Raw genomic sequence first — 12,808 nt, 5'->3', positions numbered from 1 at the left:
GTGCTAAGTAGGACTATGGTAACATTAAAATTCTGATCATTCCAGAGGGAGAGAAAGGGACATAAAGATGGAGGTGGGGAAAAAGAAAAGAAAAGAAGATTGACCAAAGAAACTATGCGGCTTAAGGTATTATGCTGAGTGAAATAGTCAGAGAAGGACAGATATCATATGTTTCCACTCATACTTGGATGTTGAGAAACTTAACAGAAGACCAAGGTGGAAGGGAAGGGGGAAAAATAGTTACAAACAGAGAGAGAGGGAGGCAACCCACAAGAGACTCTTTTTTTTTTTTTAATTTTTTTTCAACGTTTTTTATTTATTTTTGTGACAGAGAGAGACAGAGCATGAACGGGGGAGGGGCAGAGAGAGAGGGAGACACAGAATCGGAAACAGGCTCCAGGCTCCGAGCCATCAGCCCAGAGCCTGACGCGGGGCTCGAACTCACGGACCGCGAGATCGTGACCTGGCTGAAGTCGGACGCTTAACCGAATGCGCCACCCAGGCACCCCCAGAAGAGACTCTTAAATCCAGAGAACAAACTAGGGGTGGGTATCGGGGTGGGGGAGAGAGAAAAATGGGTGATGGGCATTGAGGAAGGCACTTGCTGGGATGAGCACTGGGGGGTTGTATGTAAGCAATCAATCACGGGAATCTACCCCCAAAACCAAGGGCACACTCTATACAATGTATGTTAGCCAACTTGACAATAAATTATATCAAAAAGTAAATAAATACAATCCTGATCATTAAAAGACCCCATTATGAGAGTAAAAATGCCTGTCACAAATATTTTCATCTTAAAAATTCGAGAAAGAGCTCGTATCTAAAATATGACAAAGGCTTTTAAGAGGTGAAAAAAAGGCACCATCCTGGAGAAATGGGCAAGAGACACAGCCCAGTACTTCTCTTTCTCACAAAAGAGAATGGCCTTAAGATTTACAACACAGAAAAATGGTACTGTGTATAACCATCAGAAATTATTAATTACTTTTACTGAGACTACTGAGATTTGGGTCAAAAGACTAGTTGGTACAATGGATATTTACACAATACAATAAAAGATGTTCGGAAAATTTAATATATTGAAATTTCCACATGTCAATGACTGTGCCATTTCAGACTAATGCTTACAGGAAAGTGTATTACAATTATACATAAATATAATTATGTTGTATTTATAGGTTATTATTTTATTATGAAAACCATAACATTTATATTACATAAATCTGCTCTGTAAGATGTAGTTATATATAATAAAAGATTATAAATATGATATGTGGAGGAAGATATAGGAAAGACTTTTCATAACACAATTATTCATAATACCCACATAATAAAAAGGAACTAAATTACTGAGAATGGTTTTGAAAATGTCATATTCATATAAGAGGGTTGAAATTTCACAAACTATAGACAAATGTGTTAATATAGATGGATTACAAATACCATCTGACAGAGAAAGGAGACACATGTAAAAATGCACACTGAATGATTCCATTGGTATAAAGCCCCCAAATAGGCAGAAATAGCTCATAAAATGAAAATGGGCAGGCCTGGTAAAGGCTGTAAACTTCTGTCCCATGATGTGATTGGTATTTGTGTAATTCTACATATTTTGTAATCAATTTGCACAAATGCCTAATTTCCTTGATATGTTGTCAAATTAAATGTAAAGTTTGTTTCTGGAAAAAGAGAATTTCTAGAGACACAGGGTTCTATGAAAAGTAAGAACTGGAAATTATCAAATGTACATTCAAGGTATAAGAATATAAATAATGTGTCATACAGTCAACATGTGGAATATTAAAGACTTTAAAATAAATAAACTACAAATACATATGTCACTATGGATGAACTCTACAAGCATAATAGTCACTCACAAGCTTTTAATAGAATCTGGAAACATCTGAAAACTTACTTTGTCCTCTTCATCATCATAGTAGAGCAGGTTAGAGTTCTTAGAAGCACAGGACGTCAAACTCTCCTTCCATGATTTTCTCTCAGTGTTAATGTAATAGCAATTGTTGGAATACGTAAACCACTCTTTCAGACAATGACAACAGAGACATGCTGGAGAGAGATTATGAGATATTATCCAAAAAGCTCTCACTATTACTAAATGAAAATTTACGTACTGTATATGGATACACATAAATGTACGTAACATATTCATATACCCTCACGAGCTGGTAAAATTAAAGCAAAACACACACACACACACACACACACACACACACTGAGAGAAGAGACAGACTTTCATCCCCTAATTTATATGTCCATATAAAGGAACCACAACAATGTCCAACTCTACATGTCCTGAGAATCACTGAACACAAACATCTTTATGGAATGACTTATCTTTTATCATGTTAGGAGGAGAACATGTGAGGCAATTGTTAACAACGGGTGCGCTGATTTTAAATGAGTATTTCTTCATATTGTTGCCTAAGAAGTTATACTCTCCTAGAATCATTATTTCTGAAAGTTCATTAAACGATTTTCTAATTCACTTTTTCCAAAAGAATCTGTTATCATCTTTGCCTACTTGGAGATAGAGCTAGAATAGACACTAAACTAATAACGGAATTTTCAAGGGATGTTGTACCTTTCTGGATCTTTGTTTCCAGGGATGTTTTGTTCTGCTCTGGTCCTTCAGTAGCTTGAACATTAAAGTAATCTTCAAGAAACATAACATGAAATTAAGTGATCACAATAAGTTGAGTTTCTTAGTTTGAAATTTGGTATATTATTTAGAATTAGAAAACGCTGCAATAAAATTGATTTTATCAGTAAAAATTTAATAAAGTAGTGAACATGAGGGGGGGAAATAATTCAAAAGCTTAATGAACCAAACTTCACCATCTCTTACAGTATTTGGTTTAACCAATCTCAAGAATTCATTTGTATATATCAATAAAGTCCCTTAAACATCATGTGGTATTTTTACTTTAGATAAATTCAGAATAACTATTCCGCATTTAGAGCATGCATCCATTAAAATAGGATAATAAAATTCCATATGTTATATAATATTTCAAAGAACTGATGATATTAATGTGAAAAACTCCCTATTAGTCATTCAAACACTGACTTACAGGGAATAACGTTTATTTTTACCACAGTGGACATCAAGACAAGGCAGATGATTCCCAGAATCTCAGCAATGTACCTCTCTGGACACAAGAGAAATGAAAACACTGACAAAAGATGCATGGAATTAATCATTTAGGAAATTTACAAACAAGAGAAGCAACAACCTGCAGGGAATCAAATGTAAACACTTGGACCCCAAACCCATATCTACCATTGTAATCTTCTCTTAGAATATACCACTGCATTGGCAGTCACATACTACTCCACGACAGGTTGGCAAACACTCCAGATAGTAACACTGGAACAAAGTGAGTCCCCAGAGTTCAACGACACTACCATACTCCAACTTCCATTTCTGATCCTCACAAATGAAAACTACGTGAGATCATTTCCTACTCTTTCCCTACAACCCTGCACCCCAACTTCACATCCCGGAACTGATATACATGTCTGTATTAAATATTTTACCTTTGCAGAGGTAGTTCTTGTCAGTCCCTTGAAGCTCCTGAGAAGCAACTTGAACATTGAATCCCGCATGGGCCATTTCCTGCTCAGTTACTGAAATGGATCTATTAATGCTCTCAGGTTTCACTCGCCGTCTTTGTGACTCCTTAACCTGACTGAGTTCTGACCAGGTTAGTCTTGGGTTGTTCCTCTCTGCAGCTGAGTAGTGTCAGGCACAGTGCTGAATGGACCTGCCCTGAAGGTCTTGATCAAGAGTGTGTGTCACGTGCTGATGACATTGCTAGTACAGTGACACCGGGTGGGGTGCAGAGTGAGGGATACTGCTCATTTGAAGTGGAACAATGTAAAATCTCACTCCACTTCCCTTAGAGCTTAAATAAGTATTCTGTGACAGAATAACAGGGTTTTACAGTGACACAATGTTTGACACTGTAGTAATGGTTGGGAAAGTGTAAACAATACATAAGTGAAGAAGAAAAGAATTCAAGAATAATACTGACCTCATTACTGTAAAGTCAGATTCCAGGGACACCTTGCAACACTATTAGAATAGCCAAATTAAATCAAAGGCTGTATTACAGAAATACTTTTGCACCAATTTTGTGACGATTGAAAATCCATTATTGGTTAAAACTAGAGTGCTGTAAGACTAGGAAATACTAGTTTTAGCACATATAGGAATTTCCTGTAACAAGTGACATTTCTTCGGGGATTTAATTTTCTTTACTAAAGGGTAATATAATGCTATCAAGTGATATTTTATGTTGAAAATTGTGGAATTCTGAGATTTGTTGAATTTTAAAAGGACTATTTTATATGTTGCAAAACATAATGTGACACATTAACTTATCCAAAGCATGAACAATGGTGAAAACAAATAAACAAAACAACAACAAGAACAAAACCTGTATTTTTAAAAAGCACTTATTTAACATCTGAAAAAGGATGTTGATTTCATGGCAAAAATATGAAAGTATAAAATGATAAAAAAAAAGTGTAAATCATTTATGGAAGAACACACTTGGTGCAAACTTCTAGAAAGATCTATGATATCAAAGGCAGTGAGAGTAGCTTTAGTTCTAGAGGAATGGTAAGGAATCACATAAATGTAATTTCATACTTCAGTCAATGAGGTCTGCAGTCCATCACCTCTGTAATTACTCCTGGCTCTCAAACTTACAAAGTATCACCTTTTAAAAGTTACTTCATGGGTGGGAGGAGTTAAGGTGTTGGAGGAAATTGATCTTAATGCAACAATCTGCATAACCTGAGACACAGATTCGGTGGTTATGCAGGGAAGAGAGGTGAACTGAGGGGAGAAAAGATGAAGAGAGTAGGGAGCCATTTTCATGGAGAGAAGACAGAGAGAAAGAAAGGGGGAATGTGGTGCATTGGGATCCTGCAAGAAAAGCACTCCCCCCAGAAAGTAGCTGGATAAAAGAGACAGAAAGCATGAAAATACTCGTAGGGGACTGAAGAAGAAATCTGTCCCCCAAAACCACTGACAGGGGGAAAGGAGAGGTAGTCAATACTACCAGGTTTCTATAAACAGTAGAGCGGAGTCTGTCGTTTCAGAGCTCAGAGCCTGGTGGTGCTCTGGTGAGGAACTGGGGAGAATCCCCAGGAACAGGCTGTGCTGTCTGAACGGTCTATGTGCTGTAGAGAGAGAAGCTGGTCCCCTGATTGGAGTGCAGTTGGTAGTGGCCATATAGCTTCACAGAGGGCACAGGTCCCAGCGGACCATGAGAGCAGCTATATTTGCTAGTACTGGGACAAAGATGCCAGAGTGCAACAAAAACCTGGAGCTAGCTGTGTGTTGTCATTTCCCATAATCTCTGAACCTCTGCCTATGTGCAATCACATGAACATTTTCTGAGGCAAGACAGCACCCTGGCCATTGCTCAGCAACACCCTCTCCCAGAGAGTCAGTGCAGATCCAAATAGGGGTCTCTGAAATGTGGGGATCTGAAACACAACACTATCTGAGATAAAACTCTGGAGAGAGGGTTCACCTGGAAGGTGGACAGCTTAGACATGGACAGGGTAGAGGTGTAGAGTGGGCGGAGGTCTGCAGCCAAGGAGGGGTGCTTGCTAGTGGGGCAGTGAGAGCGCAAGTCCCTGTGCCAAAGACTAGGACCCTGGGTGAAGCCGTTTCCCCTTCTCCCACACATGCACATGGGTTCCACACAGATCCACCCCCTTAACCTAAGCACTGCCACCTAGTGGAGAATGGAGCCATTACACCAAGCCCTGCCCAACTGTGCCCTCCAAGCACACCCCCCAGAAGACCAGCACAAGTCACTCCACCTGCTTAGTGCATGAAATAGAGGAGGCTTCATCGTTTCAGTTCTAGGGGAAACTGGATGTCACTTCATTCGGGTTTCATTCTGTTTGCTGGTTCACTTATTGGCTCATTTTCGTTGCTTCTGTTATAGCTTAAATTTGTTTCCCCTTTATTTTCTTTCTTTTTCTGGGATACAGAAAAAAATAGTTCTATTTTTAATTTGTTTTTTTTTAATTTTTTAAGTTCCTAATTTATATCGTTTTTGTATTTTATTTTATTCTACTTTATTATATATTTTTTTTAATTTCTAAAATGTTTTCTTATTTTTTCTTCTTTCCTTTCCCTTTCCTCTCTATTTTACCGAGATTTTTTTCAACGCGCAGATCAAAACACACCTAGGATCTAGCTTCCTTCTTTGGCTTTTTGTTTTCTTTTCAAATTTTAATTTTAATTTTTTATTTTCTCAATTTTTTTCTTCCTTCAAAGTGACAAAACAAAGGACTTAACCCCAAAAATGAGAACAGGAAGATATGACAGCCACAGTCTTAGTCAACACACACAAAAGTAAGATGTCTGAACTAGAATTAAGAACCATGATAATGTGAATACTAGCTGGGGTTGAAAAAGCATAGAAGACATCTGAGAATCCTTTCTGCAGAGATAGAAATAAATCCTAGTCAGGCTGATAGTAAAATGCTACAACCGCGATTCAAAATGAATGCATGCCACGATGGCAAGGCTGCGTAAGGCAGTGAAGCGAATCAGTGACATAGAAGATAAAATTATGGAGGATAATGAAGCAGAAAAAAGAGAGAACAAAGGCAACAACAGGGTACAAGACTTGGAGAGCTCAGTGACTTAGTAGAAAGGAATAACATCTAAAACAGAGGAGTTCCAAAAGATGAAGAGAGAGAGAAAGGGGCAGAAAGTTTAGATGAGCAAAATACCAGAACACTTTGCTAATCTTGGAAGGACACAGATGTCAAAATTCAGGAAGCACAGAGACCTCCTATTAGATTCCACAAAAACTGACCATCACCAAGGCATATCTTAGTAAAATTCACCAAATACACTGACAAGGAAAGAATTGTGAAAGCAGCAAGGGAAAAAAGTCCCTACCCTATAAGGGAAGACACATCAAGTTTGCCGCTGAGGTATCCACAAAACTTTGCAGACCCGGAAGTAATGACAGGATATATTTAACGTGCTAAATCAGAAAAATATGCAGTGCAAAGTTCTTTATCCAGCATGACTGTCATTCAAAATAGAAGGAGTGATAAAGAGTTTCCCAGAGACACAAAATATAAAAGAGTTCATGACGACTAAACCAGCCCTGCACGAAATTTTAAGCAGGACTCTTTAAGCAGAATAGATCACAGCCTGGGTCACAAGTCAGCCCTCAACAAGTACAAAAACATTGAGACCATACTGTGCATATTTTCAGACCACAACACTAGGAAACTTGAAATCGATCATGAGAAAAACTTTGACAAGACCATACATACTTGGAGATTAAAGAACATCCTACTAAAATATGGATGGGTTCTCCACGAAATTAAAGAGGAAACAAAAAAGTACATGGAAGACAATGAAAATGAAAACAAGATATTCCAAAACCTCTGCGATGTAGCAATGGTTATAAGAAGGAAGTACATAACAATCCAGGCCATGCTGAAGGAGGAAGAAAGGTCTTAAATACACAACCTAAAGTTACACCTAAAAAAGCTGGGTAAAGAACAGCAAATAAAGTCCAAAAGCAGTGGGAGAGGGGAAATAAAAAAGATTAGAGCAGAAATCCATGATATTTACATTAAAAAAAAGAACAGATCAAGGAAAGCAGGAAATTGTTCTTTGAAGGATTAACAAAATTGATAACCCCGTAGCCAGACTGGTCAAAAAGAAACACGGAAAGAACCCAAATAAAATCACAAATGGAAGAGGAGATATTACCACCAACACCACAGAAATACAAACAATAATAAGAGAATATTATGAGCAATTATATGCAAACAAATTGGACAATCTAGAAGAAATGGACAAATGGCTTAGAAATATTTAAACTACTAAAACTGAAAGAGGAAGAAATGAAAATTTTGAACAGACCCATAAGCAGGAAAGAAATTGATTCAGTAATCAAAAATCTCCCACAAACAAGGTTCCAGGACTGGCTCCTTGTCTGGGGGAATTCTGCAAAACATTAAAGAAGAGTTAACCCTTAATCTTTTGAATCTGTTCCAAAAAGTAGAAATGGAAGGGAAACTTCCAAACTCATTCTACAAGGCCAACATTACTTTGATTCCAAAACCAAAGACCCCCTCTAAAATGAAGAAATCCCAACCAATTTCCTTAGTGAACATGGATGCAAAAACTCTCAACGAAATACTAGCAAATTGGATCCAGCAATACGTTAAAAGAATTATTCACCCTGATCAACTGGGATTGATTCCTGGATGCAGGTCTAGTTCAATACTGCAACTCAATCAATATTTTACATCACATTAATAAAAGAAAGGATAAGAACTGCAAGATCCTCCCATAGATGCAGAAAAAAAAAACTTTCACAAAATGCAGCTCCCATTCTTGATATAAGCCCTCAAAAATATAGGGATAGAAGGAACATACCTGAAAATTGTAAAGGTCATATTCGAAAGACCCACAGCTAACAATATTGTCAATGTGGGAAAAACTGAGACCTTTTCCCCTAAGGTCAGGGAGAACGACAACGATCTCTACGGTCACCACTGTCATTCACTATAGTGTTGGAAGTCCTAGCTTCAGCAATCAGACAGCAAAAAGAAGTAAAATCATCCAAATAGGCAAAGAGGAAGATAGACTTTCACTCTTCTCAGCTGAAATGATACTTTCTGTGAGAAATCCAAAAAATCCCACCCCAAAACTGCTAGAACTGATACATGAATTCAGCAAAGTGGCAGGATATCAAATCAATAGATCTCTATATTGCATATTCATTCTGCTTTGTTACCCTGAGTTGTTGGAATAAAGATACCAATGTCTCTGTGATGGGATTGCTGATTAGTTGTGCCTCAGGTGCATCCCACCAGCATGTATGATCTCCCACTCACTAGAGAGACAGGACAGTGGTGACACATGCCTTCTTATGGGTATAGGTAATGATTTTTGCACTGTTTTTTGTATGTATTTAGAAACGTAAAATATACTCGGGGAGAAATGGTAGGTGTTCTACATCAGAATGCATTTAGCAGCATCTCTCACTTTTCTCCATTCTTTATGGTAACAGATGCATATGTGTAGATGGGATATTTCAACGTTGGAAGAGATAGGGCATTTCAGTCCCTTCTTCACCCTGGACCCTGTAGGATCCCCAAATCTAGAATTCAAACAGCCTATCTTGTCACAGCTCGACAATCCCCTGTGTATTCTTCAATTCCAAAAGACACAGCCTATACAGATGCCCTAATAACACACTTTGTGAGGAGACTGGGGTTCTTGAGCATTAAGGGAAAGCACAGTAATTGCACCTTGAATTCAAAACACGAAACACAGACACAGAAAAAATTACTTTAGTGTCCACACATGATGCGTGTTGAATTTCTCCACTTTTTAAAATGCAAATTTCTTTGATATATGATCAAAATGGTTACCAGATAGCATTTCTGATGCCTGGCTGTTTCACTGGGTGAAAGGAAGAAGATAGTTAAAGGGCTTTGGTTTTATGGAAAATGGCCTTTATTGGACATTGGGAAAAGCAAAATATGAAGAGATCACAGACAGCAAGAATGTCATGTGCTTGGACTTTATTTTAAGGATCTGTGGGCATTATATCATTTATTATTATTTATTCCTCAGAACAGCCCTATGAAGTTGCTACATTTAAGACCATCATGACACAAAAGCATCAATTTCTTAAGCCAAAACCACTGAAATCTAGTGACTACTTGTGTCGAGAGGTACTGTTCAAATACTCTTCAAGTAAATATGAATAAGATACTATTTCCATCATATATTCCAGCAGAGAAAACAGCCAGAGCATGTATGTAACTGAGCCCCAGGGCTAGGGGTGGGCACTTAGAAATTACGTGAAGTGACCACTTTCAATGCCAATGTCCTTACACTTTTTAATTTTCTGCTTATAACTTATTTCCTCAAAGACCATGTTGAAACAAATCTATACTGTCATGTCTGTCACTGTATAAAACTGATTTACAAGGATATTTGGCACAGAAGACAAAAAAAAACAAATGGGAAGTTAAGAGAGTACTAAATTTTTAATCTATTTCCAAACAATATCCTTTACAAACTTATCTATCTCATGAAGTATTATTAAAAAAAAATTCTTATGGCTATAATGGTAGATTAGGTTACTTTCAGTGAATCTACATTTCTTCCCTCTGACCACTGTGAAAAGAGTGTAGTCTACAGACAACAAATGATAAATTTGCCCCCGTGATTGTTTCACAATATAACGTGTGTGGGAATGTGATAGGTTATGAGTTCAGAGACCAGGCACTAAGAAACACATTTCTGCCAGTTGCTATCTCCGCTATGCAAGATCATATACCAGGACCTGAGCTGCATCTGTATGTAGTCTGGAGCCAAGTCCATAAATGCCCAGACTTGATCAACCCTAACAGAGCCAAACCACAAACAGGTGAATGATTATTAGATGCTGAATTTTCAATGTCATTGCAATCTTGGGTTGTATGAAACACAACTTTAGCGATTAGTTACAGCTACCATAAACAATTATATTCAATTCCTTTTGAATATTCACATATTTTTTCTACAAGAGTGTAGGGAATACGTAGAGAGAACACAAAGAATAGGTCTATCTTCACAGATATAAATGCATATGAAATATGAATTTATTTTGCAAGTAATAACCGAGTTTAATTTCTTTCCCTCTTATAATTGAATTAGGGTAGGAATATTTGTGAATCATTTTCTAATTACTCATGTTTGTCTTGAAATCTGGCAATAACTAGCCATTTGACCTACACAAATATCTGTAGATTTTAATTTTTGGTTTTCTTATGTAACATTTTATGTTTTGCATCAAAGTGTTTTTTTTTAATTTATTTTTATTTTTTTAATGTGAAATTTATTGTCAAATTGGAAGCTAGGTGAAATAAGTCACACAGAGAAAGACAACAAAGTGTTTTTAGCATGGCTATAAGACTGACAGAAGTGGGTACATAAAAATTTGAAAAAAACTAAATGTCATTCAAAATACATGAACCCAGTAAGGAAAACAACATATAAGAAAAGGTATCAAAGGGCACTGGTTATTATCCAATTAGAAACCAATCTCTACCTCGAGATGACTGTAACCTTTGATTGTGTGGCACCAAGAGAGATTCGGAGAGTATACTTTGGTTCCATTCTTGGAGGAAGTTGGCCGATCTGAATGGCTCTTATATAGCTACCCTGTGGTTGTTCCATGATAACCCCGAGGGGCCATTCATTTAGTACTCTCAGCTCCAGGTCCACCCTCAGTGCCCTGTTCTCAGACAACGGTGTAAGATCCTATCCATTTTCTCTCTTGTCATCTCACATGAAGTTGACTTTTGTCGGTAAGAGACAATGGAGAGCCAGTGCAGCAGAAAGGGCTCTTCTTCCTGGCTTCATGGTGTTGTCTCTCCTTTTCTGCCATGGCCTGGTTGCCATTTGCAGTCCTACAAGAAGTCCTGTGTACTGGTCCTCCAGCAACTTTCTGTAGCCAGTCCGTCAGTTTCTTGTCTTCTGGTCTTTCCTCCTGATGTTCTGACAGGGAGTTCTTGTTTGCCAGTCACAGCCTGAGATCCAGCCTCACCAAGTTCAGCCCGAGGAGTGTGGAGCTGCCCTGCCCCAGGACAATCCAGTGAGCATGTCTGCCATGAAGCTGTGTGCACCCACATCGTCCTCGATGACATCTAAATCCCATCTTCAGAGAGCGGATCTGGCTTCCCAGTGATCCCTCCTTTAATTCTAAGATATTCTTTGTAATTTTATTGAACTTAGTAGTCTTTCCTCTTAGTAAGCTTTCCTTTACAAGTAGATCATAATTGTTTACCTCAACTTCCTTCCTTGTTTCTGTCTCCTGACTCAATTCGGACTGATACCCTTGTCACCCTGGAGTGTTCAAGCCTCATTTGGGGCACTTAAAGGGCTAGAACAAATCAGCTAATTTGGAAATATAAATGGAATTATTCACTGTAGTGAGAATTTTACATTAATGTTATGATTTGCAATTAATATATATTTTATTCTACTAAATAGCAAAGCATAAGAAATAAATAATATATACCGAGTATATTTTTTTACACTAATATAATTACATTTGAGAACAGTTCCATAACACCAAGAATGAAGCCTCAAGTACTCTCTGGACTTTGGGCGATATATATGCATTGATGTGGATTCATCCTTGGTAAGAAATGAAACATTCTTGTGAGTGATGTTGATAATGGGAGAGGCCATGCACATGTGCAGACATGGACAATCCAGGAAGTCTCAGGAGCTTCTCCTTAATTTTGTTGTGAGCCTAAAATTACACTAAAAATATTATCTTAAAAATATGCAAAGAAAATAATCATATGGGTTTTGAAATAATGAGAGATGTATTCTTTATAAATGGTGAAATAACATTATACCAAAATGAGATAACTAGAATGCCTGGTGCTTACAAATATATGGTCTTATTACTGAGCACGGTGCAAAATAAGTTTTTTTTGCAAGAAAATCGAAATATGGACAATTCTTGTCACTCTCTGAAGATACTGACAACCTGAAATGCAGAGAATTATATCTCATTAATCTTACCATAAGGTTGCTTATATCTCTTACTAGGTACCATAGTATTTTAATGAATAAACCATCCATTTTGACTCAACCTCCATATTTCTCATACCATTTTTCTCTGGAAAAGCTTCAACTACTGTGTTTATCTGATTGTTCACACATTGCTGTTTTTCTTTCTAAGAACAATTCTTGTGAGGCATAAAAGCA

The 12,808-nt window shown here is 37.5% G+C and overlaps 1 protein-coding gene across 1 annotated transcript; it reads right to left on the bottom strand.

The window, feature by feature from the left end:
* Positions 1-1,918: 1,918 nt before the first annotated feature.
* On the bottom strand, positions 1,919-4,179 carry LOC125917069 (NKG2-A/NKG2-B type II integral membrane protein-like; the record flags this gene model as incomplete). The annotated part of the gene is made up of 5 exons (XM_049623328.1): positions 4,146-4,179; positions 3,562-3,756; positions 3,096-3,173; positions 2,606-2,659; positions 1,919-2,070 (listed from the first exon to the last, which is right to left on the bottom strand). Coding segments are annotated over exons 1-5 (513 nt in total), but the record flags the coding sequence as incomplete, so codon positions are not given.
* Between the last annotated feature and the right edge of the window lie 8,629 nt (positions 4,180-12,808).

This window comes from Panthera uncia, unplaced genomic scaffold, assembly GCF_023721935.1.
Source record: "Panthera uncia isolate 11264 unplaced genomic scaffold, Puncia_PCG_1.0 HiC_scaffold_1453, whole genome shotgun sequence".
NCBI lineage: Eukaryota > Metazoa > Chordata > Mammalia > Carnivora > Felidae > Panthera > Panthera uncia.
Note: the sequence above shows the minus strand (reverse complement) of the source record. Positions and strands in the feature narration are given on the sequence as shown.